This window comes from Triturus cristatus, chromosome 9, assembly GCF_964204655.1.
Source record: "Triturus cristatus chromosome 9, aTriCri1.1, whole genome shotgun sequence".
Taxonomy (NCBI): domain Eukaryota; kingdom Metazoa; phylum Chordata; class Amphibia; order Caudata; family Salamandridae; genus Triturus; species Triturus cristatus.
Window position 1 is genome coordinate 494,765,707 of NC_140592.1, and position 27,387 is coordinate 494,793,093.

At 47.7% G+C, this 27,387-nt stretch overlaps 1 protein-coding gene across 2 annotated transcripts in view; it reads right to left on the reverse strand.

The window, feature by feature from the left end:
• Window positions 1-27,387, reverse strand: part of NRXN2 (neurexin 2) — a 2,164,206-nt gene that overhangs the window by 861,912 nt on the left and 1,274,907 nt on the right. For both annotated transcript variants that reach the window (XM_085625468.1, XM_085625469.1), the window contains exons 11-12: window positions 18,643-18,846; window positions 11,597-11,623 (exon numbers count right to left, since the gene is read on the reverse strand). In XM_085625468.1, coding sequence (XP_085481594.1) covers window positions 11,597-11,623; window positions 18,643-18,846 — 231 coding nt within the window. The remainder of the gene's footprint in view (window positions 1-11,596; window positions 11,624-18,642; window positions 18,847-27,387) is intronic.

Sequence of the window (27,387 nt, forward strand, 5' to 3'; positions counted from 1 at the left end):
AGGCAGAGGCTCCTAGGACCTGAGCAAGAACTAAACAAGCCAGCTCAGGCCCATCATGGTGCTGCCCTCATGTTGTGTTACATGATTGATTGGCGTCTAGGAGCCTGAACAGTGTACAGGGACTGGAGCAGAGGAACCCAGAGACGGAGGCCGGCTGCGGCAGGTAGGCGTTTCTTTTTTTGTATTATTTACACCCCACACCTCCCCCTCGCACCACCACTTGCTATGAAGGGGAGGCTCTACTGGAGGAGTGACCCCACAGGAACTGCCAGTCAAAGCGTCACCCAACAAAAGAAGCAGAACCTCTTCTGCAGAGGGAGAAGCCCGTCTGGGAAGAGGGTCTAGTTTGTATGTTGTGGGGCAGCAGTCAATCTCACCCAAGAGCGAATCTTTGTGTTGGTTTTTATTGACTTTGGCATTACGAATCCAGGATCAATAAGGGTGCTGGCCAGTTTATGAGCACATGCATGAATTTACAAGGGTAGCACCAATGAGATTGGATGTATGAGGTCAGAGCTCTTTAAATCATGGATTCTAGGGTTGTAATAGGAGGTATGAGGTTTGAAGTGTGAAAAAAAGGGTGTACTGTCAAGTGGGGAAGATTGCGTTGGGAGTTTAATTCCTGAGGACACAGTTGTTCTTGTCTCAGAGCTTAGCTCCAAGATCAAGGTTCTGCTTTTCCATGCATTAAACCACGGCATTACTTATCATGGAGTCCAGTGTTGAGTTTTGGAGTCTGGTTTCTGATGCACAAGGGCAGAGCTCTACGATCAAGAGAGGCTTCTGTTGAGATCTTGAGTAATGTGTTAGTACAGGGTCAGATGAGTGTGAGTTTAAGGGTAAGTACAATTCTGAGATCAGATTTAAGTAACTGTCTGCTTAAGCATGGTTCGGTCTCCGGCATCATGGGTACTGAGATAAAAATATGTTGATATAGTGAAACTGGGTATGGACTTGGAGGAGCCCCCACTTTCTGACAATACAAGTGAAATGGACAAACCACAACCAATGTAGGGCTCGGGGCTGGATGATACCGTGGCACCCTGATTCTAGTCTGATAGAAAATGCAGTCCAGCAGACCACAGTCCTCTCCTGAGTCACAGAGGGATTCTGTGTGGTAGCTGTGCCTCCTTCAAGACAAATCGCTGTAGGCGAGGCCAGTGCCCATGGGACTTGCTGCTACTCAGAATGCACAACTTCTAAACTTAAGCCAGATTCAGCGAAGTCAACCATCTCAGGGTGGAATTGCCAGCCAGCTCCCTCTTCCTTTGTGCAAACAAGCTTTCCGTCGTGGAGGTTTTTATTTAATTTCTTCCTACAATTGACTAGTTTGCAACTGGATGAGCTATGCTCACTGTGACTAAGATTAAGTTCTTTTAGAGCTGCTAAGAGGGCAGGCTCTTATGATCAGGGGTGGCCGGCCCAAATGATATCAACTTTAGTAAATGCCGTAATTCGAGAATCAAACTCAATTTAAAATTCAAAGGGAAAACATTGAGGAGGCATTAAACGCCTGGTTCTGGTAGGTTGCCAGTTGCTGGCACACAGTTTACGGCCAGCACGGATTGGACAATTTGCCAGGTGGGTTGTCGTTCATAATTGCACTGGTCGCAGAGGCGAAGGTCCCTCGAGAAGACATCCCAGTGATCAGTTATTGAGACTTTGATAACCTAAGCCCATTAGAATGAGCGCTCATGAAAAGTTCAAGGGCCTAGGTCACCAGGGTAGCAGCAGGTCTGAGGCACATCATCCTGCTGCGCAGCACACATTCACCTGTTACCTGTATGCAGGGTAAGCACGTGCTTTCCGGCTCTGTGCTTGTGAAATGCACGACAGGCACCTCCGCTCAACCTCTCTGCTAGTGAAATAAGGGACTGGCATGTGCTCTGAAAGTCTCTTTTAGTGAACTGCACGAAAGGCACATGCTCTCAAACTCACTATTAGTGAAATGCAGGACTGGCATGTGCTCTCAAAGTCTCTGTTAGTGAAGTGATCGACAGGCACATGCTCTCAAACTCACTATTTGTGAAATGCAGGGGAGGCATGTGCTCTTCAACTGTTAGTGAAAAACAGGGTGTGTTCATGCTCTCAAGCCTTCTGTTAGTTAAGAGTTGGACTGGCATGTGGTCTCAAACTCTGCAAATAAAATGCACGACAGGGACGTGCGCTTCAATCTCACTATTAGTGAAAAGCAGAACAGGCATGTGGTCTCAAACTCTGTGCTAGTGAAATGCACGGCAGACATGTGCTCTCAAACTCTCTGCTAGTGAAATGCAGGACTGCCGTGTGCTCTCAATGTCTCCGTTAGTAAAATGCCCAACAGCCACGTACTCTCAAACTCGCTATTAGTGAAATGCAGGTCAGGCCTGTGCTCTCAAACTCTGTTACTGAAAAACAGAACGTGCACATGCTCTCAATCTCTCTGTTGGTGAAAAGTTGGACTGGCATGTGCTCTCTAACTCTGCTAATCAAATGCACGACATGGACGTGCCTTCCAACTCACTATCAGTGAAATGCAGAGCATGCACATGTTCTCAAACTCGGTTAGTGAAGTGTTCAACTGGCATGTACTCTCAAACTCTACAAATGAAATGCACGACAGGCACGTTCCCTCAAACTCACTATTAGTGAATAGCGGGAAACGTGGTCTCAAACTGTTAGTGAAAAGCAGGGCATGCATATGCTCTCAAGCTCTCTGTAAGTGAAGTGCTGGATTGGTATGTGCTCTCAAACTCTGTGGTAGTGAAATCCAGGACTGGCATGTGCTCTCAAAATCTCGGTTAATGAAATGCAGGACTGGTATGTGCTCTCACGGTCTCTGTTAATTAAATGCCCAACATACACGTGCTCAAACTCGCTATTTGTGAAATGCAGGTCATGCTTGTGCTCTCAAACTCTTACTGAAAAACAGGATGTGCACATTCTCTCAATCTCTCTGTTAGTGAAGAGTTGGACTGGCATGTGCTCTCTAACTCTGCTAATCAAATGCACAACATGGACGTGCCTTCCAACTCACTATCAGTGAAAAGCAGTGCAGGGATGTGTTCTCAAACTGTTAGTGAAAATCAGAGCGTGCACGTGCTCTAACTCTCTGTTAGTGAAGTGTTGGACTGGCATGTACTCTCAAACTCTTCAAATGAAATGCACAACAGGGATGTGCCCTCAAACTCACTATTAGTGAAAAGCAGAACAGGCACGTGGTCTCAAAATTTGTTAGCGAAAAGCAGAGCAAGCACATGCTCTCAAACTCTGTTAGTGAAGTGTTGGACTGGCTAGTCCTCTCAAACTCTATTAATGAAATGCACGACAGAGACGAGCCCTCAAACTCACTATTAGTGAAAAGCAGAACAGGCATGTGGTCTCAAACTGTTAGTGAAACACAGGGCATGCACATGCTCTCAAACTCTCTGTAAGTGAAGTGCTGGATTTGTATGTGCTCTCAAACTCTGTGCTAGTGAAATACACGACAGGCATGTGCTCTGAAACTCTCTGTTAGTGAAATGCAGGACTAGCATGTGCTCTCACAGTCTCTGTAAATGAAATGCCGGACAGGCACATGCTCTCAAACTCACTATTAGTGAAAAGCAGGGCAGGCATGTGCTCTCAAACTGTTAGTGAAAAGCAGGGCATGCACCTGCTCTCAAACTCTATGTAAGTGAAGTGCTGGATTGGCATGTGCTCTCAAACTCTCTGCTAGTGAAATGCAAGACTGGCATTTGCTCTCAATGTCTCTCTTATTGAAATGCCCAACAGGCACGTGCTCTCAAGCTCGCTATTAGTGAAATGCATGACAGACATGTGCTCTCGAACTTTGTTACTGAAAAACAGGAGATACACATGCTCTCAAACTCTCTGTTAGTGAACAGTTGGACTGGCATGTGCCCTCAAACTCTGCCAATGAAATGCACAACATGGACGTGCCCTCAAACTCACTATTAGTGAAATGCAGGGAAGCATATGCTCTCAAACTGTTAGTGAAACACAGGGCATGCACATGCTCTCAAACTCTCTGTAGGCGAAGTGCTGGATTGGTATGTGCTCTCAAACTCCGTGCTAGTGAAATGCACAACAGGCATGTGTTCTCAAACTCTCTGCTACTAAAATGCAGGACTGGCATGTGCTCTCAAATTCTGTTAGTGAAAGGCCCGACAGGTACGTGCTCTCAAACTCACTATTAGTGAAATGCAGGGCAGGAATGTCCTCTCCAACTCTGTTAGTAAAAAGCAGGGCATGCAAAAGCTCTCAAACTCTCTGGTAGTGAAGCGCAGGACTGGCATGTGCTCCTAAACTCTTGTCAGTGAAATGCAGGAGGCGCGTGCTTTACAACGCCCCATTAGAGACATGTAGGTCATGCACATGCTCTCAAACTCTCGATTAATGAAATGCTGTGCTGGCATGTGCTCTCAAACTCTGTTAGCAAATTTCAGGGCATGCACATACATGCTCTCGAACTCTCCATTAGTAAAATGTAGGATGGGAAAATGCACTCAAACTCTCAAACTCTCTATTAGTGCAAACCCGTGATCCCAAACGCTATTAGTGGCTCTCAGCTCTGGTAGTGAAATGCAGGGCTGGCACATGACTTCCCACATTATATTAGTGAAATGTAGGGTTGACACTTGCTCTAAATCTCAGTTGGTGAAATGCGGGGTTGGTTCAGAACCTCCAACTCTATCAGTGAAAACATGGCTGGCACGTGGCTCCAAACACTATTAGTGAGGTGCAGGGCAAGGTTGTGCTCTCAAACTGTCTATTAAATGAAAATGAGATCAAGCACGTGCTCTTAAACTCACTATTAGTGAAATGCAGGACAGACACATGCTCTCAAACTCAATTCAAGAAATAGAGGAAAGACACAGGCTCTCAAACTCTCTGTTAGTGTAATGCGTGGCTGGCACGTGCTCTCGAACTTTATTAGTGAAATACAGGGCAGGTACGTGCTCTGAACCTCTGTTAGTGAAACGCATGGATGGCACGTGCTGGCAAACTCTCTAACAATGAAATGCTGCGCTGGCACTTGCACTCAACTTTCTATAAGTGAAATTCAGAGCAGCCACATGAGATCCATGAGATCTCTTTTAGTGAAATGTGGGTAAGGCACGTGCTCTCAAACTCTCTGTTGGTGAAATGAAGGGCTGAAGCGTGTTCTCAACCTGTCAGTAAAATACAGGGCAGGCACGCGCTCTCAAACTCTCTACTAGTGAATCACAGGACTAACATGTGCTCCTAAACTCTGTTGAGTAAATGCAGGGCAGGCCCGCGCTCTCAAACTCTCTACTAGTGAATCACAGGACTAACATGTGCTCCTAAACTCTGTTGAATAAATGCAGGCAGGCCCACGCTCTCAAACTCTCTACTCGTGAATCACAGGACTAACATGTGCTCCTAAACTCTGTTGAGTAAATGCAGGCAGGCCCACGCTCTCAAACTCTCTACTCGTGAATCACAGGACTAACATGTGCTCCTAAACTCTGTTGAGTAAATGCAGGTAGGCCCGCGCTCTCAAACTCTCTACTAGTGAATCACAGGACTAACATGTGCTCCTAAACTCTGTTGAATAAATGCAGGGCAGGCCCGCGCTCTCAAACTCTCTACTAGTGAATCACAGGACTAACATGTGCTCCTAAACTCTGTTGAATAAATGCAGGGCAGGCCCGCGCTCTCAAACTCTCTACTCGTGAATCACAGGACTAACATGTGCTCCTAAACTCTGTTGAATAAATACAGGGCAGGCCCGCGCTCTCAAACTCTCTACTAGTGAATCACAGGACTAACATGTGCTCCTAAACTCTGTTGAATAAATGCAGGGCAGGCCCGCGCTCTCAAATTCTCTACTAGTGAATCACAGGACTAACATGTGCTCCTAAACTCTGTTGAATAAATGGAGGTAGGCCAGCGCTCTCAAACTCTCTACTAGTGAATCACAGGACTAATATGTGCTCCTAAACTCTGTTGAATAAATGCAGGCAGGCCCACGCTCTCAAACTCTCTACTAGTGAATCACAGGACTAACATGTGCTCCTAAACTCTGTTGAATAAATGCAGGGCAGGCCCGCGCTCTCAAACTCTCTACTCGTGAATCACAGGACTAACATGTGCTCCTAAACTCTGTTGAATAAATGCAGGGCAGGTCCGCGCTCTCAAACTCTCTACTCGTGAATCACAGGACTAACATGTGCTCCTAAACTCTGTTGAATAAATGCAGGGCAGGTCCGCGCTCTCAAACTCTCTACTAGTGAATCACAGGACTAACATGTGCTCCTAAACTCTGTTGAATAAATGCAGGGCAGGCCCGCGCTCTCAAACTCTCTACTAGTGAATCACAGGACTAACATGTGCTCCTAAACTCTGTTGAATAAATGCAGGGCAGGCCCGCGCTCTCAAACTCTCTACTCGTGAATCACAGGACTAACATGTGCTCCTAAACTCTGTTGAATAAATGCAGGGCAGGTCCGCGCTCTCAAACTCTCTACTAGTGAATCACAGGACTAACATGTGCTCCTAAACTCTGTTGAATAAATGCAGGGCAGGCCCGCGCTCTCAAACTCTCTACTAGTGAATCACAGGACTAACATGTGCTCCTAAACTCTGTTGAATAAATGCAGGGCAGGTCCGCGCTCTCAAACTCTCTACTAGTGAATCACAGGACTAACATGTGCTCCTAAACTCTGTTGAATAAATGCAGGGCAGGCCCGCGCTCTCAAACTCTCTACTAGTGAATCACAGGACTAACATGTGCTCCTAAACTCTGTTGAATAAATGCAGGGTAGGCCCACGCTCTCAAACTCTCTACTAGTGAATCACAGGACTAACATGTGCTCCTAAACTCTGTTGAATAAATGCAGGGTAGGCCCACGCTCTCAAACTCTCTACTAGTGAATCACAGGACTAACATGTGCTCCTAAACTCTGTTGAATAAATGCAGGGCAGGCCCGCGCTCTCAAACTCTCTACTAGTGAATCACAGGACTAACATGTGCTCCTAAACTCTGTTGAATAAATGCAGGGCAGGCCCGCGCTCTCAAACTCTCTACTAGTGAATCACAGGACTAACATGTGCTCCTAAACTCTGTTGAATAAATGCAGGTAGGCCCGCGCTCTCAAACGCTCTGTCAGTGAAATGAAGGGCTGGCGCGAGCTCCCAATCTCTCTATTTGTAAAATACAAAGCCGATATATGCTCCGAGCACTGCCTACTTACCTGAGGCAGTGACTGAAGCTTGATCAGCTAAACACAGCCTGCCTGCGGACAGTCACATCAATGTGCAGGAGGTTTTCAATATTTCATTATAGGCCAGGGCCGAAAAGATGTCTAGTAGGACATGTTGAAGTTCCGTGGCCACTCGCAAAAAACTGTCAACTCTTCAAGCAATCTGACATGCACTGGTACCGCCCAGAGTCTCATCACGTTAAATTATAGATTTACACCATCATATAAAAAAATGAGTTCATTGTCAGGCTGTATGGTATTGGTGCGGGAAATGTTGTCTGTATATAACAGAGTTGTAGCCAGTGCTTAATTTGAGCCAATGGTTTTCGGCGCTCAGCTCTGGCACTTAATTCTCAACACCGGCACTAATGCCAGTCCACCTCACTGGGGCGGAGTCTGATTTTAAGATGAGCACAACTACAGTCATTAAGGATCAAATATGCATCAAATATCAATATTATGCACCAAGAATGAATAATTATAGCTTTGGGTGTGCTGGAACAGTCAAAATTGTCCCACTTACAGGAATGTGATGGTAGTTGTGTACCTACTGTCATTGGCAGGGGCAATGGGTGGTGCAAGCCGCAGTGGCCTCCTGAGAATGGCCCTGTCACTAACTGTTTTACAAATTAAGCATTGGTTAAAGCGGTCAGTAGGTGACAATGGTAATGCCCGCAGTGACCTGTCCAACAGAAGTGGCAGCGCCCAGCAGGCTGCACATTCCTTAATGTGGATTTATTTTATGAATGCTGATCTCCACTCTGCCTTGGAATCAGCGTGCGCTGATGAGAACACATCTGGAGCAATGATCCAGCTTTGGTTTCAAAATGGGCAATTTTCCAAGGGGCAGAAAAAAGCTGACTCACAACATAAACGCAGCTCATGAATAAACACTGCCAAGCTGCTAAACTCCAACCCAAAAAATGTTACAGTGAATGAGTTGCATTAGAAGGTGCTCCGAGGTCACGTGAGTGATTGAACAAGTCTAACTGGTGGTGGTAGCTGTAAACAGACAATTTTTGATTGGCCCTAACGAAAGAAACTGTAGGGTTCCATTGCAACGGTCTAGCAGCAAGTAAGCATTTAAGATATTTGAAGGGCCTGCTCCACCTAAGAATGGATGCAGAGGGGCATATTTACAAGCCCCATTCGCCTCAGGAGCGTCACTTTTTTTTGACGTTCTGGTGGTGTATGGCCATTTCCCATATTTACAAGGTGGAGCTAAGCCACTAAACATGGCTTAATGCCACCTTGTAAATATGGCCCTTTCCACCACAGTCTTCTGTGGCAAAGGGGCGTGCAATGGATGTTGCAGTGGGCGTTCCACCGTAACACCCATTGCTTTTTGATGCTGCCCCAGATTTACAAGGCAGGGGCAGTGCCAAAAACTGTGGCCAGGTAATACCTGCTCTTGGACTGGTGATACGAGGAGAAATTATGAATTCATCCTCGTTTTTTGCTCTTTCTATGTGTGCTGCAGTACACATAGAAGGTGCAAAATCACCATTATTGATTGTTTATGTGCAGGAAGGTGTCCCTTCCTGCACTTAAACAATCGCCACTGAGGCGCAGGCACCCTTGCGACATGGCAGTAGGGTGCCGGCGCTAAGCAGTTTTTTTGCACCAGCACTAGGGGAAACACAGGTGTGCACCCTATTTGTGTGAGTACAGTGCATCCCTGCATTTAAAAAATGTTGATGCGTTGCAAAATTTGACGCAGCACCGCGCTCCTATATTTTTTTGTAATTATGCCCCAGACTGCTCTACATTGGGTGAGCGGGGCATTTGGAGATCATCTTTACCTCCAGTGGTGATGTATATCTTTGAGTTACAGGATTATTTCTCATATATTTACATTTTATGCAAAGTGAGGTTGAGTCATCTGCCCAGGATCACAGGATTTTCAGTCTAGTGCAAAGGCGTGTATTCAAACATGAGCCTCTAGGTTCCAAAAGCTGCACGTTATTCTAGTTGGTACCCCAAGTTGAGTTTTATTCACACCCCTATTCATAAACCACGTTCTGCATTAGCTTACCTTCCTGTATCCCGTGGTCCTCGTTTAGTTTGAGTTGCTTGCGGTTCTCCTTGCACGCTCCAGCGCGGCATCTTCATGGCTGGCAGTCTCTCATTGCCTGTATGAGTGACTGCATCCCTTACAGACATCTCTGGCTCCGGAGCCCCTGTTCCCATCCCTCTCACCACGCGTTACACTGTCTTACGCCGCCCTCTCCCTCGCCGGGGGAGACAGGCCGTCTAGCACCTTCTCATTCAGTACCTGCACTGGATTTTAACTGTAGCAAACTTTGAGGAACCAAAACAGACTGTGAATGATCGGATTGGCCAGAAGCTGATGTTTCAAGAGCCAAAGCCTCCAAGTAAAGGGGAGTTTAAGGTTTAGTAAGAACTTTGACCTTTGGGGACAACTATAATTGGGTTTGGGGAATTAGCACAGAGGCCGGGTCCCTCGTTTGTGAATGATCATACCCGTCCTCGGAAATATGTGATGCTTCAAAAGGGCAAGGTCTCTCCTGAACTTCTTCCAGACTCCGAGTCACATAGTGGTCACAGTCTCACCCGTGAAAGGTTTAGCCCTATAGAGTCGAGGGCGAGGTGGCCTTCTCTGGGCCTCCCTATAGCTTTGCAACTTTATAAATGTTTTCCTATCACTTAATAAATTCAACTTCCAGTGCATGAATTCACAATATCCTCCAAATCTTGATTATAGTGAATGAGAGACATCTTGCTAAAAATCACTGGCTGGCGGATCACCCAAATACAACAAGCCAGGTGAGCAATTAGACCTCTATAATTGTGGCAGTAGTTTCATTTGATTTTCTTATAATTTTTGTATTAGGTCCCCATAAAACCTATATCTGGATAAACGTTCAAAATCTAACTTCCTCAAGTTCAGGAAACTGATCAAATGAATTTTTTAATCTCCCTTATCCTCCCTGAAAGAGACTTTGTTCTATCTGTGTCTCCATTTTAGGCGTCCTTAGTGTTAAGGAGCGAGTTTGGAGCTATGTAAACCCTCCTAACAGAACACGACACACTGAGGTATTTGCAATAGAGCCCATTCAGAGAGATCCCACCAGGAATGCAACGCTCACAGCCAACATTAAATGAACCCCTACCGACACCATGAAATGTCTCTAAAAAATAACTGCAAAACATCAAAGAATCATGAGATGCTCCGATAATGAGAAAAAATTGCCCTATACTCACCGGGATTTTCTGCACTGCTACAGAATATTCTCTAAAAGTGCCCCAGTATATTATGCATCTGTGCCACAGAAGGCAGGGACAGGAATGCTGCCAATTAGTTCTGCTGACCCTTAGATACCAATCCCACCACCAGAGGCTGATGCAATTGCACATATCACTGATAGTGTTTGCCGCATGCTCCTGCATGCTACTACCACAGAATATGAAGCAGTCATCCAACACAGTCTTACCCAAGCCCCTTTCTGAGAATTTCTCGTAGCCGAGGTCCCTCAGATCTCGCATATCCTGGACATGCTCTTGTATACAGGGAGATCCCTTTTTCAAATGTTATCCTGTTCCCAGGAGGATAAATTGATTGCCTTGTAATGGTCATGGATACTGCTGCTCCGCAGACCATTGCCGTGACTCTATCAGTCAGGAAAGCCGCAGAAGCAGTTGTAGAAGGTGTCTTCACTCCGCTACTGCTGACCGGCACCGAACACCAGTAAAACATGCAGCGTGCGAGTACGACCACACTAAGACGTGAAGCAGTACTTGTGGATACTGGAGTAAGAAAGACACTGAAACCCTACCTCCACTGTGCACCATTTAGGCATCTTGATTTGATGCTTAAAGGGCTGGGACCTGCACTATCCAAACTCTGCCTAATTTAAATCTTGGCGGAGGGGAATACTGTCTGCTATATACAATCCCATTATATCCTATGGAGATCGAAATACGGAGGACGGGATATCTGTAGCGTTTGTGATGGAGTATTCCATCTACTGAGTTCTAAATAAGACCCTCAGTCTTCGTTCACAAATATCCGAGATCAATCCTTCACACCTACTCCAGGACAGGGATAGGCACGGGCACTCCTCTCTGGGGTATGCGGGGGGGGGGGGGGAGCACACACAAACATGAATGTGGCAACTGCCCTTGATGTCCCTGAGTTGGTGACCCTATGTGCTCATCCTCTGGGCCTGGAAGCCAGCTTTGATTTTTCTAGGAGCAATGCTTTAAAGAAACCATGACCTATGAAGAAGCAGCAGATATCTGCGAGCTCGGGTTAGAGTAAAAACAGCTACAGTTAAAATCCATTGGTGCAAACAGAAGAGCATTGAGAAGAGAATCCAACATTGTACAAGACAGGAGAAATTAGAAAATTAGAAATTCACACTTACTCGGACTGCAGCCTATCCGGATACACTCTGGTCGGGGAGAGAAAGAGAAGCCACATTTTACATCCTTCAAGGAAACTTCTGCAGACAACCAACAATGCTATAGCCCACCTTCCGGGGACCAACACGTGTCAAGGTGGCCATGTCACAGCCTGCGGCCTCACTAGAGAGCCAGGACTACACTGATGCGATCGGTTAGTTGTCAATAACTGCCTATCCTCCTATAAAAGCATGCCTGTACATTAGTGCCCTCATAAATGACCCTATCTGCAAAGCACCATCCTCTTGCAAGCAGCAGTGTCTGGCTACAACTGCCACTTGCGAGGCCTCGTCCCACAATGGCTGCCCTCTCTGGAGATCCTGTCTATGGATGCGTGCTTCCCTCAACATCATGTCCGACGTTAGTTGTTACTCTTTGCGAACCCAGACTGCAACAACTATCCCTATGGTCATTGTGTCGGGCAGTATTACATCGGTTGACAACCTCTACTGGTGTAACTGTGGACTATTCCTGTCCCCTTCGAGATACTTTATTTCAATACCTGGCCTCCTGCGCGATTCACCTTCTCAAAGCCTGTTGGAAATACCCGCCCCTCCATGTGATCCTCTCGGTCAGTAACAGCCCTCCGACAAGGACTGGCATGGCAATAAATACTATATACTGGAAGACTGTCTCACAATAACTGCCCTTCACTGACAGATGGCCTGGTGATACTGCCCTTCAGTGAGAGCCTGACTGGCAATAACTGCCCTTTTTTGAGGTCCTCCCTTTGCAAGAGCTGCCTTGTGTGAGATCCCTTCTATCTGACATTAACCTCTTGCCAGAGATACTATATGGATATAAAACTCTCCTTTAAGTTACTTCTAGTTCTAGCCACACGTAAGACTTTGTATGGGTGTGACTAATCTCACAAATCTCTTAAAGAATTATATTTTCCCTTTTGAATATATATTCTCGTCACTTCCATAACTTTTCACTACATTGTATGTCGTGATTTAACCCTCCAGTTCATGTTTTTTTAAATGCATCTCACTGATCTATAAACGCCACCCTGACTTGGAGTGTGCAAAGTTTTTTTCTTGCAAACTGTCATTAATTCTTGTGAAGATTAGGATTGCTATCCATAACTCACAAAGTTTTCTGCAGGTGGATTTCGCAATAAATTGCGTCTTCGGCGCCCCTTTTAAGTAGCAGAGAGATACAAATTAGCAAAATCCATCCAGGTTTGAAGTGGAGAGACAAATGATTTGAAAGTTCAATCATGAAAAAATAGCATATACATTTTCAGTGCCAACAAGTGCTTGAGAGAAAATATTGCCTTTATCCAAGGAAAAACCTATGGGAAGGGCGTAAATAGGCACAAATATGGGAAAAGCAGGAAACTCTGTGAATTACAGGTAGGCCAACAATCAAGTTCACTTGAGATTTATTTTGTGTTATAAAAATTTTGCACACCCCAAATTCTGACTCAAAACATTTGTCTTCTTTTACAGACCTTTCTTGTAAACCCTGCTCGAAGTAACGGAGCGCATACTGAAAGGTACCCTTCCCTGTCCCTGTTTTTGAAGTTATCAAGAGGTAAATGTTCATACAACTACATAATGCAATTGGTGGGTTTTCTCCCTAATCAACTGCGCTAGATATTCACTTGCAGGATTTTTGGAATTAGGTTATGTCATAGACACATACATGGCTATTTTCCCCCAAGAGCATGCAAAGGATGTTTGACCCTCACTACTACAAAGCAAGGTCTTTGAGGTTCATGGATCACCTATTTTCCTAGCCTGCCCTTTGACATGGCCACCTTGCAAGTCACAGCCATTAATTAAGCCTGCTGTGGGGGTCCCATGAGACTCTGAGAACAGCCCCTCGCTCATGCACCAGGGATGCCACCGGAACATGTTTACTGTGACCCCCTGTCGCAGAGCGCAAGGGGCTGTGACCAGGTGTCCCCACTGCTGCGGCGCATAGACGGAGCCCGGTGGAACGCAATCACTCTGTCGCGCGGCCCTCTGTCAGATCATCTCTTAAACTCAGACCCAGCCTCCGCTCTGGTTTGCTCTGAGGGGCACCATAGTCCTGAAGGTTAGAGCGGTGCCTAGATACACATCTACTGTGCTTATGCAACCAGAAAATTGTGCCTAGGGGTGTGGATATATTATCTGAGGAATCTTACCTATGCTTAAGGGCCTTACTAGGCCAGGTGAATCTAAATTTGTTAACTGAGAAAAACTGGCAAAGTTTGATTAACTGTGCAGGTGTGGCTTAGTGCTCTTATATGTGCATATGTTCTCACCGGTTCTTCACCCATGAAAGCATTTCGAAAGTATCCTCACATGTCCTGATAGGGGCTCTAATATGGGCTGCTGTGGCTAAGCTGGTATATCTCCGCAGTAGTTGCTGAGGAGCTGTACATGTGCAGGTTTTGCAAAGGGGCCTTCCTTGAAAGGTGTAGACACGGATCCCTTCCTATGCACAGCAGCAGGTAGGACTGGGGTCAAATATCTGAGCAGGAGTAGATCACAGGCCTTGTCTTCAAAGGTCTACTTCAGGTGGGGTTCCTGTGTATTTAATTTTAAAGGGCTGTACCTTTAAGAGGCCACACCTGTACAGTTGTAACTGAGTGGGGTTTCTATTCATTTGGTGTTACAGGGCTATACCCGTATAGAAGCTGTACCAGCACAGGTGTAACTAAGTGAGGCTTCTGTGCATTTGGTGTTAAAGGGCTGTACCTGTGCAGGTTTAACGGAGAGGCCGAACCAGCACAGGTCTAACTAAGTGAGGCTTCTGAGCATTTGGTGTTAAAGGGCGGTACCTGTACAGGTTTAACGGAGAGGCCGTACCAGCACAGGTGTAACTAAGTGAGGCTTCTGTGCCTTTGGTGTTAAAGGGCGGTACCTGTACAAGTTTAATGGAGAGGCCGTACCAGCACAGGTCTAACTAAGTGAGGCTTCTGTGCATTTGATGTTAAAGGGTGGTACCTGTACAGGTTTAACGGAGAGGCCGTACCAGCACAGGTGTAACTAAGTGAGGCTTCTGTGCATTTGGTGTAAAAGGGCGGTACCTGTGCAGGTTTAACTGAGAGAGCATACCAGCACAGGTGTAACTAAGTGAGGCTTCTGAGCATTTGGTGTTAAAGGGTGGTATATGTGCAGGTTTAACGGAGAGGCCGTACCACCACAGGTGTAACTGAGGCTTCTGTGCATTTGGTGTTAAAGGGCGGTACCTGTGCAGGTTTAAAGGAGAGGCCGTACCAGCACAGGTCTAACTAAGTGAGGCTTCTGTGCATTTGGTGTTAAAGGGCGGTACCTGTGCAGGTTTAACGGAGAGGCCGAACCAGCACAGGTGTAACTAAGTGAGGCTTCTGAGCATTTGGTGTTAAAGGGCGGTACCTGTGCAGGTTTAAAGGAGAGGCCGTACCAGCACAGGTGTAACTAAGTGAGGCTTCTGTGCCTTTGGTGTTAAAGGGCGGTACCTGTACAAGTTTTTTGGAGAGGCCGTACCAGCACAGGTCTAACTAAGTGAGGCTTCTGTGCATTTGATGTTAAAGGGTGGTACCTGTACAGGTTTAACGGAGAGGCCGTACCAGCACAGGTGTAACTAAGTGAGGCTTCTGTGCATTTGGTGTTAAAGGGCGGTACCTGTACAGGTTTAACTAAGAGGCCGTACCAGCACAGGTCTAACTAAGTGAGGCTTCTGTGAATTTGGTGTTAAAGGGCGGTACCTGTGCAGGTTTAACTGATAGGCCTTACCTGCGCAAGTGTAACTAAGTGGATTTTTGTGTGCATTTGGTAGTAATGAGTCTTCACCTGTGTAGGTGTTGCTGAGAGTTCCTTATCTGCGCAAGTGTACTTACGGGACCTTAAATCGCAGGTGCAGGTTAGGGTTCTTAGTAAAGGGTCTTATCGAGCCAAATGCATCCAAGCAGATGTGCATGTGAGTGTGTATGCTTGTATGTTTTGTGTGTGTGTGTTTGTGTGTGTGTGTGTGTATGCATAGTACCTGTGCTAATTTAGCTTCAAGTGTTTATCCGTGGAGGTGTGGCACAGGGCGACCCTGTGAAGTTGCAGCTGAAAGGGCTTGCTTACAAGGGTGCAACATAGAGATCTGACTTGTCCACCTACAGCTGAGGCTTTCTTCCTGTACGGGTTTATTTACGGAATATTACCTGTGTGGGTGAAGCTAAACCCTCCTACCTGTTTGGGTACAGGCAAATGTTCACACTTACACAAGTGTAGCAAATACCTGTGTGAGTGAAGACGGTATTTCTGCTGTACAGGTGTAGCCCGGCTTTTCCTTGTGTGTGTGTGTGCATATTGTTAAGGTGTTTGAAAGGTACTTATGCACCTAAGGGCTCTTCCATGTTATTGTGTGGTTGTATCTCCTGCGTAGGTGTTTCTTCTGCTTGGGTGCATCAGGGGTCATGCCTGTGGGCGTGCCTACAGTTAGGGGCTTTCACCAGTACATGTGTAGCTGAGGCAACTACCTGGGCACATGGGTGTAGTTAAAGGGATCTGACCTGCCTGGTTGTAGCCAAGGGTTTAGGGGCAGCGAGCACGGGTGTTTTCAAGATCCGTCAAACTGTAGAGTTTCTGAAGGCTTCCAGCATAGATTCAGATGTAATAGCTTCAAAGAAGGACTAGCTACATCGGCTTTACAATGACTCTTCACACACACCTCTGGGATGCTCAAAGAATAATGGAGGGTAATTGTTTAAGGGACGAGGAACTTTTTCCTGCTCTTAAATCAGCGGGAGCGAAGGCTGCTGCAGGACAGAGTGAAAGGTTTCAGAGGGTACCGTGCACGAGGCACATCCCCGCCATCTCCCCAGGAGCCCCAAGGTGTGGGATGTACCATGGGAGTCCAACAGGAGAGGGGATTCCCGCCCTTCACATGGCTGAGTCTTGTCACGTGTTGTCAACCGCATCAGAAAAGTGGACACAAACAGGCACGAACCAGAAACCCTGAGCCAGGAAGGGAGGGTGATGAACTCGAGGGAACAAGGTGCACTGAGAATGAATAAAGGGAGACTTGGATCAATCTCGGGGAGGGGAGCTGGGGGGGGGGTGGGGGGCAGAGAAAGTGACACAGTCTGGAGGGGAGGGCAGATTTATGGTTCTAGTGCCTGTTTGCTCCGGGTCGCAGATTCTCATCACTGAAGGGTTAAAAAATAATGGTCAGGTCCATTGGTGGCAGCAGCCAGGCTTCAGATCTCACTGCCTGCAGCCACAACATTCCCACAGCAAAGGGGTGGGGGAGTGCGGACACTGATCTCACATGCCACACCTCCTAGGTTATTCATTTCGATTCATTTCACCTGTTGACAAAGGCGACACCATCTGCCAGAGGGCCCGGGAGAAGACCTCAGGGTTGGCTGTGGCCCATCTTTCTCATGTGCCCCTAGTTCTACAAATTGAACCTGATCATCGGGGTGCTGCCCGTCGGTCCCTGAAATGACTGCACTATTTTACCTTCCCTCCATATCACCAGATTACAGAACATCTTCTCCTGGCTTGGTGGGGCGTGAGGTGAGAAATCTTTCAGGGAAGAGACTGTCCTAAGAGTCGCGATCCACCAAACTCACCTCTCTTTTAACCAAGCTCCCAAGCAGCAGACCTAAATCCGGGATCCAAGGGACCAGTGTGCTTGGGCCCCAGGCTGTCCCTTTACATGACACAGCACTCTCCATCCCCACAAGCAGTGGTGCATAGCTCACGCCTTTGAAGAATATGGCAATATATAAATTGCCTTTAGAATACTCTGTATGACTATTTGAGGCCCTTGTGGTTCGGGCTAGTGAGCCCCTGCCCTGCAGATATAAGACAGTAATGAAATGCCACTGTAAGTATCGTATCAGATATCGAGGGCTTGAGTCACAAATGGCCTCCACACTCGTGGCGGTCTCTGCACTTAGGGTGGAGTCACCGTAATGAAAATTCTCATTGCGGAGATTCTGCCTCAACAGCGGAGACTCCCCCATGACTGGGGGACCTTCCCCGCGAGTGCAGAGGCCCTTTGTGAATCAGGTCCACAGTTCCAAGTCAATTCCCAACAATGTTGTCTTGTAAGAGGGATAAGCAACATTTGAACTGCAAGAGCAAGCGTGGCCCGGCCGGTGAATGTTGGCTTCTATGGTCATTAGGCTGAAACTTCTAATACCCAAACTCTACCGAAGACTAAAGCCAGCATGCTCAATGGTCTCTTTGGATTGCGTCACCAAAGGCATTCGCAGGCAGTCTCTGATTGATTTCTGGAAATGCGTGACTGTGATGAGATCAGGCTTTGTCCTCATGGGTGGGAAGACCGTCCACCTGCGCGCCAAAGAGCACCCTCTGGGGACAAAAACGCGACCATGAACATTCAGGGGCCAGGAAAAAGTCAATTGATGCAAACTGCTTACACTTTCAGTGCAAAGCACTCTGAGGTCTTCCGGTCCTCAGTCATCACAAGCATGCACAGGCGCCACCAGCCCAATCTGGTATTACCACATAGCCAAGGCTGTTAAAAAATGATGCTGCCTCTCTTGTATAATCTGGCCAGGATGTGGCCTTTTGATCAGACACTTGACGGTTTTTAGAAGACAGGTATCAAACTGAAAAAATAAAAAAAAGAGCTTCAGGGAAAGTAGTAACTTTTTAGGTCACCGTTAACCAAAGCGGTTGCTTTGGGTCTGACGGTCGTTCAGAGCTGTCTACATGAAGGGAGGTAGCGCCCTGGAGCTGAAACTGCTACAATCTGCATATACGTGCCCCACTACGCCCTGTGCTTTGGTTCTTTGATAGTAACAAGTCTCTATGGGGGACTATTTACGAAAACTGAGAGAGACAACAGGCAGGTAAGGACCCATTTACTGAGTCTGGACCATCAACCTTGCTTCTTTCCCTTGATGCCCGTCTCCTAAGTCTAAGGATATGTCTATAATCCAGTGAGTATCAGCCTTCTCCTTTAGGGACCGACTGAGCAGCACCCTGCCCTTGGCTTTGAAGTCGAATAGTTATCAGGACCCTGCTTGGAACCCGTGAAGGATGCTGGGGAGGAAGGGGGGTACCTAGGTTGACGGTGAGCTTCATCTGGCCCCCGTCCAGCTCCAGCCGCAGAGTGTCCGCAGACTCCTTGGAGGTCGTGGCCATGAGGAGGCCATAGGCCCGCTGAGACATGAAGCGCAGGGAGACATCCTCAGCCTCTGTGTGGACAGCCGTGGGCAGCATCACTTTCATGTACATGCTGCCGTCGTAGCTCAGCACCGTGGCCTCTGTAGGGATAAGGAGGAAGATAGAGAGAGAGAGAGAGAGAGAGATAGAGAGAGAGAGAGAGAGAGAGAGAGAGAGAGAGAGAGAGAGAGAGAGAGAGAGAGAGAGAGGGGGAGAGAGAGAGTGAGTATTACAAGGCAACATCAAAATAACAGATCTGGTTCACGACAGCACTGCTCGTTCGCTTTGATTCATCTTTCTAGCGGCTAGGAGGCGTGCAGTGGATAAGCGACATCAGGGTCAACCAAATATGAGTTAATACAGCAGAAAATTGTGCTGTTCTGCCATTTAAGGGTAAAAATATGTGACGTAGGAGGCTCTTGGAAAGTCAAGGAAGGTTTTATGTAGGCCATGTTCGCAGTCCTGTGGTGGCCAAAGTGTACAAGAGGAGTATTAGTCGATACAGGAAGTAGGAATTACTTTAATACAGGAAGACTATAGGATTTTCAGTGAATGTTGGGTAGCTTTTCACCGACTGCCCTCTAGATGGCGATAGAAGCACGTGCATAATTGACACTAGTGCAGATGGCAGCCGCCCACAGTTCCCAGCAGCCTAGTTCCATTTTCTGCTGTGCGGTTCCATTTTCTGGTGCTTTCTGCTGTTTTTGCTACTGAGAGGCTTAACCGCCCAACACTCCCCCACGGAAAGCAAAACAAAAGACAAAGTGGCTGTCGCTGCCTAGGTTTCTTAAACATGTATAGTGAGAGCGGAAGCCCGGAAGGCTTGGCGCTGCGGGTCAAGAGGGGCTCAGTCAGCTTTAGCGTTTCTCTGCCTTACCTTAACTTCGCATGTCGCTATATTAAGAGCCCACCTCGCCTCACGGCTGGAGGAGCTTTACTTCCACCTCCCTACCGCCCCCCCCCATCTCCAATAATGAGGCACTGCATATGCACATGTGTGTTCTCCATAGCTGCTAAGGTTTCAGATTGCTTATGTGTGACATTTTCATAATTTCAGTGCAATTCTGAGTCACATTTCAACGACTATGAGTGACACTTTCTCGTCAGCAAAATTAAGCAATGAAGAAGAGGGAAACATATAAATATTAGAAATTACATCCATTTGAACAACCAGAAACTCTAAGAAGACCAAGTTTTAAGGCTGCTTTTGTGTGACATTTCCAAGCTTGGAGTGTGCCTATGTGTGACATTTAAATATGTGTGCTGCTTTGAGAGGCACAGTGTCAAGAGCAAGAAAACCGATGTGTCTAATTAGTCTTTCTCCCGCGTACAGGGCCAGACTGGTTGTAGCGGGCACCGGGCGTTTCCCCGGTGGGCCACCAGGGTGATGCCGGTTTTGGGCCCCTGAGGGCCGTTTTTGTTACCGGGGGCCAGTTTTGCAGCATAGCTGCACTTTCAGCCCCCTGTTACAAAATCAACCGAAACTGGCAGTAGCAAACAATTAGGCTGCAACCCCCCAGGCCCCCGGGTGCCGGCCGAGCAGTTTGTCAGGCCCGGATTCGGTTCCCAGTCGGCTCTGCCCGCGTGCCTGTGTAAGGTATGAAACTGACAGAGCTCGGAAGGAGCAGAGTATCATGTCTGCACAGCCAGTCTACACAGTGGAGAAGTGTGGCTCAATGATTAGAGCGGCAGACCCTGATGCAGAGGTCTAGCCCGGGACCAGGGTTCAATTCCCCGCCTCGGCGGGTCTTGGGCTCAAAAATTCCATGGACCTGATAATTCTCGCCTCGGTGCCATTCCAATCATGGAGTCCCACTCTGCAACTCTGGGCAATAGCTTGCTTAATCTCCACAACGGCCCCCACAACGCTAAGGATGCCTGGCCTCCACCTTGGGGGTGCCCAGGAGTGGACGCCTCACAGGGAAAGCCAGGATGGGTTCCACAGCGGTATTCGTACAAGCACCTTGAGACCCATGCGGGTGAGTAGTGCACTATACAAGTATCAATTTACATTTACAGCCCGGCACAGTTTGGTATAGAACATGGGTACATGGGCAAATGCGAACTACGGGCCTTGAGGACTTGACTTACGTGGGCCATGGAAATGCACAGTGTGCACCAGCGTAGAGAGAGCCTATCATCATTATTGCAGCGACCGCTGAGGTCTTTACTGCTCATTTAAGCCTGAATCACAGAGCTAGACTTAGGGTGAGAACTGGGCCAGCTCAGAACAGCAGAGACCGCAGCCTGACTAATGGCACCATGAAAGAGGATAACCTGGCAAGGTCACGATGAGAGGCTGCCATCAGTGCAGCTGACCCTTTGCTCTTGCTGGCGGCACGTGAGTGTGAGTCTAACCATAGCACAATGAAGGAGGCAAATGCTCAGCTAAAGCGCTCAGTAAACGTCTGAGCCACATTCATGACACCCTACGATTTACCGCCTTAAAGAGGAAGAGTGAAACATCCTCTCTTCCCTTTCACTACCATCCTTTGAGCTGTCAATCTGCAATACGTGCTCAATCCTTTTGTTTTTACTTTGTGTTCTGGTTCTTAGAGGCCTATGATGGCTATTGGTCAAATACATGAGGATACAATCCTTAAATGATAAACATGGAAACGTTTTTAAATGTTCTACTATTCACTCGAGCAGCAGGATGAACAATTTTGCTCGCTGCATTCCTTATTTACGCAGGGAGACTCATGGATACTGTCAATTAGTCCAATGCGCGCCCTTGATTATACATATAAGAAGTGCATACTTAATATCCAAGCACTCTAGTCAAGTGAACAAAAATACCACAAGCTTATATACACCCTTTGTACAGGCCTCTACATGGCATCCAGAGAAGGGCACTTTCAGAGCCCAGTCTAAAGAGGTGGCAGGCCTCTATCACGCGGTGTCTGTTTTAACACACACTCAAACAATCTTCTTGAGTGACTTTATGGCAGTGAGAAAAAGGGCTCATGTTTTCGGCGCAGAACCTTTGTCTGCACTGGCCCGTCAGTGACAGATGAGCATTGATGGAGCTGTCTGAGTCCAGTCACAGAGAGGCCAGCACCCCTCCATGTGATCGGGTGCAGGAGTTGGAAGCTCCTGGTGCAGAGCACTAGGCCACGGGCAGAGCATGCTCTGCTTGGATGTTCAGGTAGCCAGGTTTGGTGCAGCTATCATCAGGCCTTAGCCCCGCGAGACAAGCATTAACAGGGCGAGGCAGGTGTGCCCATGTCAACATAAGACATAACAAACATGAAACGAGATGTTTTTGGAAAACACTCTTGCATCTCGCTACTTTTTAGGTTGAAAACATACTATCAGTTCTCCAAAAGGCTCCCACATTTTATAAATCTCCCTGGTACTGAGACACAGCAGCACACTGCGTTCCTCAATCCTCACACACCCTATCAACCCGCCCACTCTCTGGTGCTCTGCAGCAGGGCCGGCTTTAGGGCAGTGCGACTGGTGCGGCGGCACTGGGCGCTGACCTGTGGAGGAGGGCGCTGTGAGCTCATGGGGGCGCTGTGCTTAGCAGTATCTTATGATAGGAGAGATGAGGGGCACTTCTGCAGGTGGTATTTAAAGTATCCGAGGATGCGGACATGGGAAGGGGGGCCACCAAAAGTGATTGGCACACTGGGCACCACGAGTGCTAAAACCGGCCCTGCTCTGCAGCGCATCTTGCCGGCAGTGCTAGCAGAGAGGTCTGCGGTTATGCTACTCCTATTGAAGAGCACTCCATCTGTGCATGAGAGACGCCGCTCATTCTCAGCACACACTGAAGTCTCAGCAGCTCTTCCTGCGAGTGCCAGCCCGTAGTGCTTCTGTTCTGCTGCCTCACAGAAGGAGGGTAACAACAGCTCCATGGTGCACAGCAACAACCAGGTACAAGTCCCAGGCCGATGGACTAGAGTTAGGTAGCGCAGCAGGTCACGTAGGATGTGCTCCCATGAGGAAAGCACCAATCACAGTGCATGACAGGGAGGAGTCTGAATGAGATCCAATTAGGATCGCAGGAACACTTGTGGGCTGAGCCGTCATCCTATGTGGATTCAAAACACCCTCTCCTATTTGGCTATCTGTGGCACAAAGTGATGGGAACAACACAAACTGGAAAAGGTAGAATCAGAGGATGGGAAAAATCCCACAGCTCAGGTAATATGCGTAAGCATTCTGGAACCTTACGGTAATGCGGGGAAATTCACAGAATGTGTTAGTCTAACCCCTGATGAGTGACACTTGGCAGGACTGGTTCTCAACTACACAATGTGCAAGGGCTGGAAGGGGATGGAAGGAGGAGAGACAGGGGGTTAGAGGAGATAATGGGTGTTTTAGCCCAATACTAGTTTGTCGCATTCACAGTTTTACCTACTGGTAGAGCCGCAATCTGTGCCCTGGTTCGCTGAACTCTCTTGCACTATGCTACAGTGTCCCTTCCGCAGAATGTGTTTAGAAGCCTCAATCACACTAGTGTGCGAAATATGCATGTACATAAATAACTCATAGCTCTTTCGGTCTTTAATACACAGGTGCAGATATTTTATCCAAAATGAAGTCATTATGGATGACTACAAAGGAGCAGGGAAAGGAAAGAGAGGGGATTGGTAAGTGAAGGGAGAGCTAGAAAACGTGGTAATTGGAGCCGTGGGGGCAATGCAGGGATTCAGTTTCTATCCCTTAGCACACTGGGCTTGTATGAGGATCCCACGGTAGGAGCCACCAGCATTACTCATGTGCACGGCCACTCAATCAGGCAGATGAGTGAAAAGGTCTGTCAATCAACTACTGTTAAATGTTGGAGGAGTTTGTAACGTAGCTCTTTGGCAGGAGCGAGCGGCAGCCTACGGAGTGATGGAGTCCTTTAAATAATACATGAGAGAAGTCACAATTAGAAATTGGTAAAAGTCTTAGGCCCCACATAAAGGTTTACTTATACATGGGTCTTCAATAGTAGGAGCATGACCCCCAGGTGGGTCTCCAGCGGGTTATCAAAAGTTGACTAAGGCAACTCATAGATTGATTTTGGGGCAGGTGTTAAAAAAGGTTGGAGCAGGGTTAGGTTGCCGTAGCATTTATTGGGAGTCGATATAGGTCTGGATGGAAGTTTTGGTGGCTGAGACGGAAGATGTTGAAAGAGCTGAAAGTTTTCTTTGAGGAAAGGTGGTTTAGTAGGTTCCCTCTTTGTCAGTGATATTCCTTAGGGTATCCTCCAGGCCACTTGGCGCCTGTGCAGATTCTCACAAATCAGACACTTTTCAGTAATCAATTGAAGAGTGGCCAATGAATTGCCATTTTTCAATCCGATTACTGCTCTAGCCCACCTTGAATAACTTCCTGCTAATGTCCAGAGGGCAGAAGGATCGAAGAGTTCTCAGAAACCGCGTGTGTTTGTTCAGGTGTACAACATAGTGCTAAGAAGCAACCCTAACGCCACTTCAGAGTGGGGCCATTTAATGAGCATATGGACATGCAAAGGGGAGTGGTTTGCAGAGTATCACAGCACAGTGAGCATCGTCCATCAAGGGTACACTAGGATTGTTTTTTGTCTCTGGTGCGGGGTACACCCCAGCTGCTGATCCCCAGAGAGCCAATCGTGGACAAGTACAAAAGGAGAATCAAATCACGGAATTACTTGAGCAAACAAAAGTGAAGAAAGGGTTGATGCTGGAGGTTACCTCAAGGCTAGAAAGCTAACTGATTGTGAACTACGTTGTGGAACCACAAACAGACAAGCAAAAAGAACCCAGTGTTGAGAAGGTCTGTGCTGCAGCAATAATCAATCCACTTACTTCCTGTTGGCACGTGGTCAAGGGGACTATATGTGGTCAGGAAGACCACGGCCGAACTGGCCGGTATGGGCATCAAGCATTCCCCCAGGAGGGACAGCGATGTAGTAGTGGGAGATGCTTTTGCAGCAAAGCTCGGCCCCCAGTAACAAAAGCAGCAGTGCTTCACACTTGCGCCTCCTGCCCGAGGATAGTTTGACAAAATTGCCAGGGCTGCCTTGAGGTCCCAGTCCGGCCCTGAGGGAGACCACGAAATATCAAAGTCGGGATGGCACACCATGTCTTCACTTTTGAAGAAATAAGCTTCATATCTAGATGATCATCTCACAAGTTGCATCTTCTTCAGAAAAAAATGCTAGGATGATGTATAAGAGGACAAGCAAGAAACGGTGTCCCCCCGTCAGGCAGGTTGAACATGATTTACAACAGAAAGCAATACTGTGGATATTACAGTTCAAGTCCTTTAAATTATTTGCTGTGTATTCCTGCATAGAGGACATTCTTGGCAGGGAAAGTCAAACACTACGGCTGACTGCTCATCTCCTTTCTTGACGCCAGATCTCCCCATAACGTACTCAGGGGGAAAGTGTCTTCTGTCCATGGCAGAGGGTCAGGGCTCCAAGACTCAGGGCTGAAGAGCTGCAACAAGAAGACTGGAGCGCCCTGTCCCTACAGAAAGGTCACAGTTCCAAGGCACAAGATGGGAGATGTGCAGCTCAAGGTCCAAGATGCTTATTTGACGAAACGTGTGGGCAGTGGAGCAAGAAAGACTGGACACGTGACACCAACAAACTGACATTTGTGAAATAATTTAATATTATTCCTTGCAATTGTGTGTGCTTATAGATTTTTTTCATTGTTCATAAACCTTAGGGTGTATTGAGGGTGTGGGGTGAGAACCTTCCCTGTGAGCACAACATTTTAGATTTACTCGAACATAGATATTGTGTGAGTGTCAAGAATTCCTGTCATACGAGGGGAGGAAAACGGTAACCAGCGAAAACGGACTACATCTCCCAGGATGCTTAGCGGTTGAGAGGTTATGTAAACAGGAGAGCTGTTACATAACTCAAGGGAAACACGCCCTTATGTAAACAGGAGAGCTGTTACATAACTCAAGGGAAACACGCCCTTATGTAAACAGGAGAGCTGTTACATAACTCAAGGGAAACACGCCCTTATGTAAACAGGAGAGCTGTTACATAACTCAAGGAAAACACGCCCTTATGTAAACAGGAGAGCTGTTACATAACTCAAGGAAAACACTCCCTATAAAGGGAGGAACCGGGAGGTACAAGGCTGTCGGATATTGTGTTCACACCGACGTACCTGCTTCGTGAAGAGCAGTGTTCCGGAGTGGTGCTCCAGTAAGGCAAGAACGGAGGTAGGTCGAGTCGTTACTCCCTGGGCCGTGTCTTGCCCCATCGTCACCAGTGAAGGACCCGGAAGCTCTACCGGTCAACCATTGAGCTTCGCTTTTTGACTCGGCTGAGTCCAAGCGCAGTGGCGCTTTTGCTGGTTGGAGTCGTAACTCCCAGCCCGACCAGAGACACAGGGACTGCCAGCTGTAACGCACACCAGGAGGTGTTTGCCGCGTTACAGACTCGGAAGTCCACAGGATCGATCGACCGGCTGCTCTCGGTTCAGTCTTCTTGCTTGTGATTGGGGTATCGGTGACGCATCACCAGGAGGTGACTCCGCGTCCCGGTGCAGTCTGAGGAAGAGGTTGAGCGGCTGCTCCCTTCAGGTAGAGACCCCGGCTGGGTGTTTCCCTGACTCCTCGATTCTCCCCAACACTCCTCGTGCCCCTCACAGCCTACCGATTGGCATTGTCGGCCATTTCATTTCTGCCCTCTGTTGGCATACGCCGGGACCGGCGTATATGCAGAGGACGGTTAGGACCATCCGTGCTGTGGGCTGGTAACGTACTTAGCCTGGAGGATTCCAGTGACTATAACTTGTTTATTCTTTGTATTATATTTGCCTTCATTAAAACAACTAACCCTTCACTAGTGGTTGCGTCCTCATTGTCGTGTCTGTTAAACGATCCTGAGACGTTCAGGGCGTTACAAAATATCCAACCTTAATAACACTAACTGTCTCCCGGTCGATAACAGACATGGCAACACTTGATGATGTGCTGGCTGCTTTAGCGGCCATGCAAGTTGAAGTGGCTGCCTCTAGGCAAGAAACAGCCGATGTAAAAGCCAGACTGGATGCTATCCAATTGGACCCGCTCACGCCCAGCACCTCCCTGACGAACCAGACCCCTGCGGTAGTAGTGGAAATGCCGGTAGCCATCCCCTTGGCAACACCAGAGAGGTACAGTGGGGATCCTAACACAGTGCAGGTATTCCTCACACAAGTGGCGCTACATTTATCGTGCAAACCAAAGGCGTTCCCCACGAGTCAGGCTCGTGTGGCTTTCCTTATATCCTATTTGGCTGGAAACGCGGCACAATGGGCCGTACCTCTGGTGAGCAGGGACGACCCCCTCTTATGTGATTGGGGTGCTTTTCGCGAGGAATTCCTGAAGGTATTCGACAGAAGGGCTGACTCGTACACGGCGGACCGTGAAATGCTTGAGTTGAGACAGGGATCCAACGACCTGGTGCAGTATCTCAACGCGTTCCGAAGGCTGGTTGCGGAAACCAAGTGGCCTGTTGCTAAACAGACGGCGCTCTTCCATCACGGGCTGTGCGATGAGCTCAAGGACGCTGTGGCTCATATTGACCCTCAACCCAAGACATGTGAGGGCCTTATCAACCTGGTATTACGGCTGGAACATAGGCTAAGTGAAAGAAAGGGGGATCATGGGAGAAAAGGAAAATCCCTTCCATCCTATGTGACGGTGGGAAG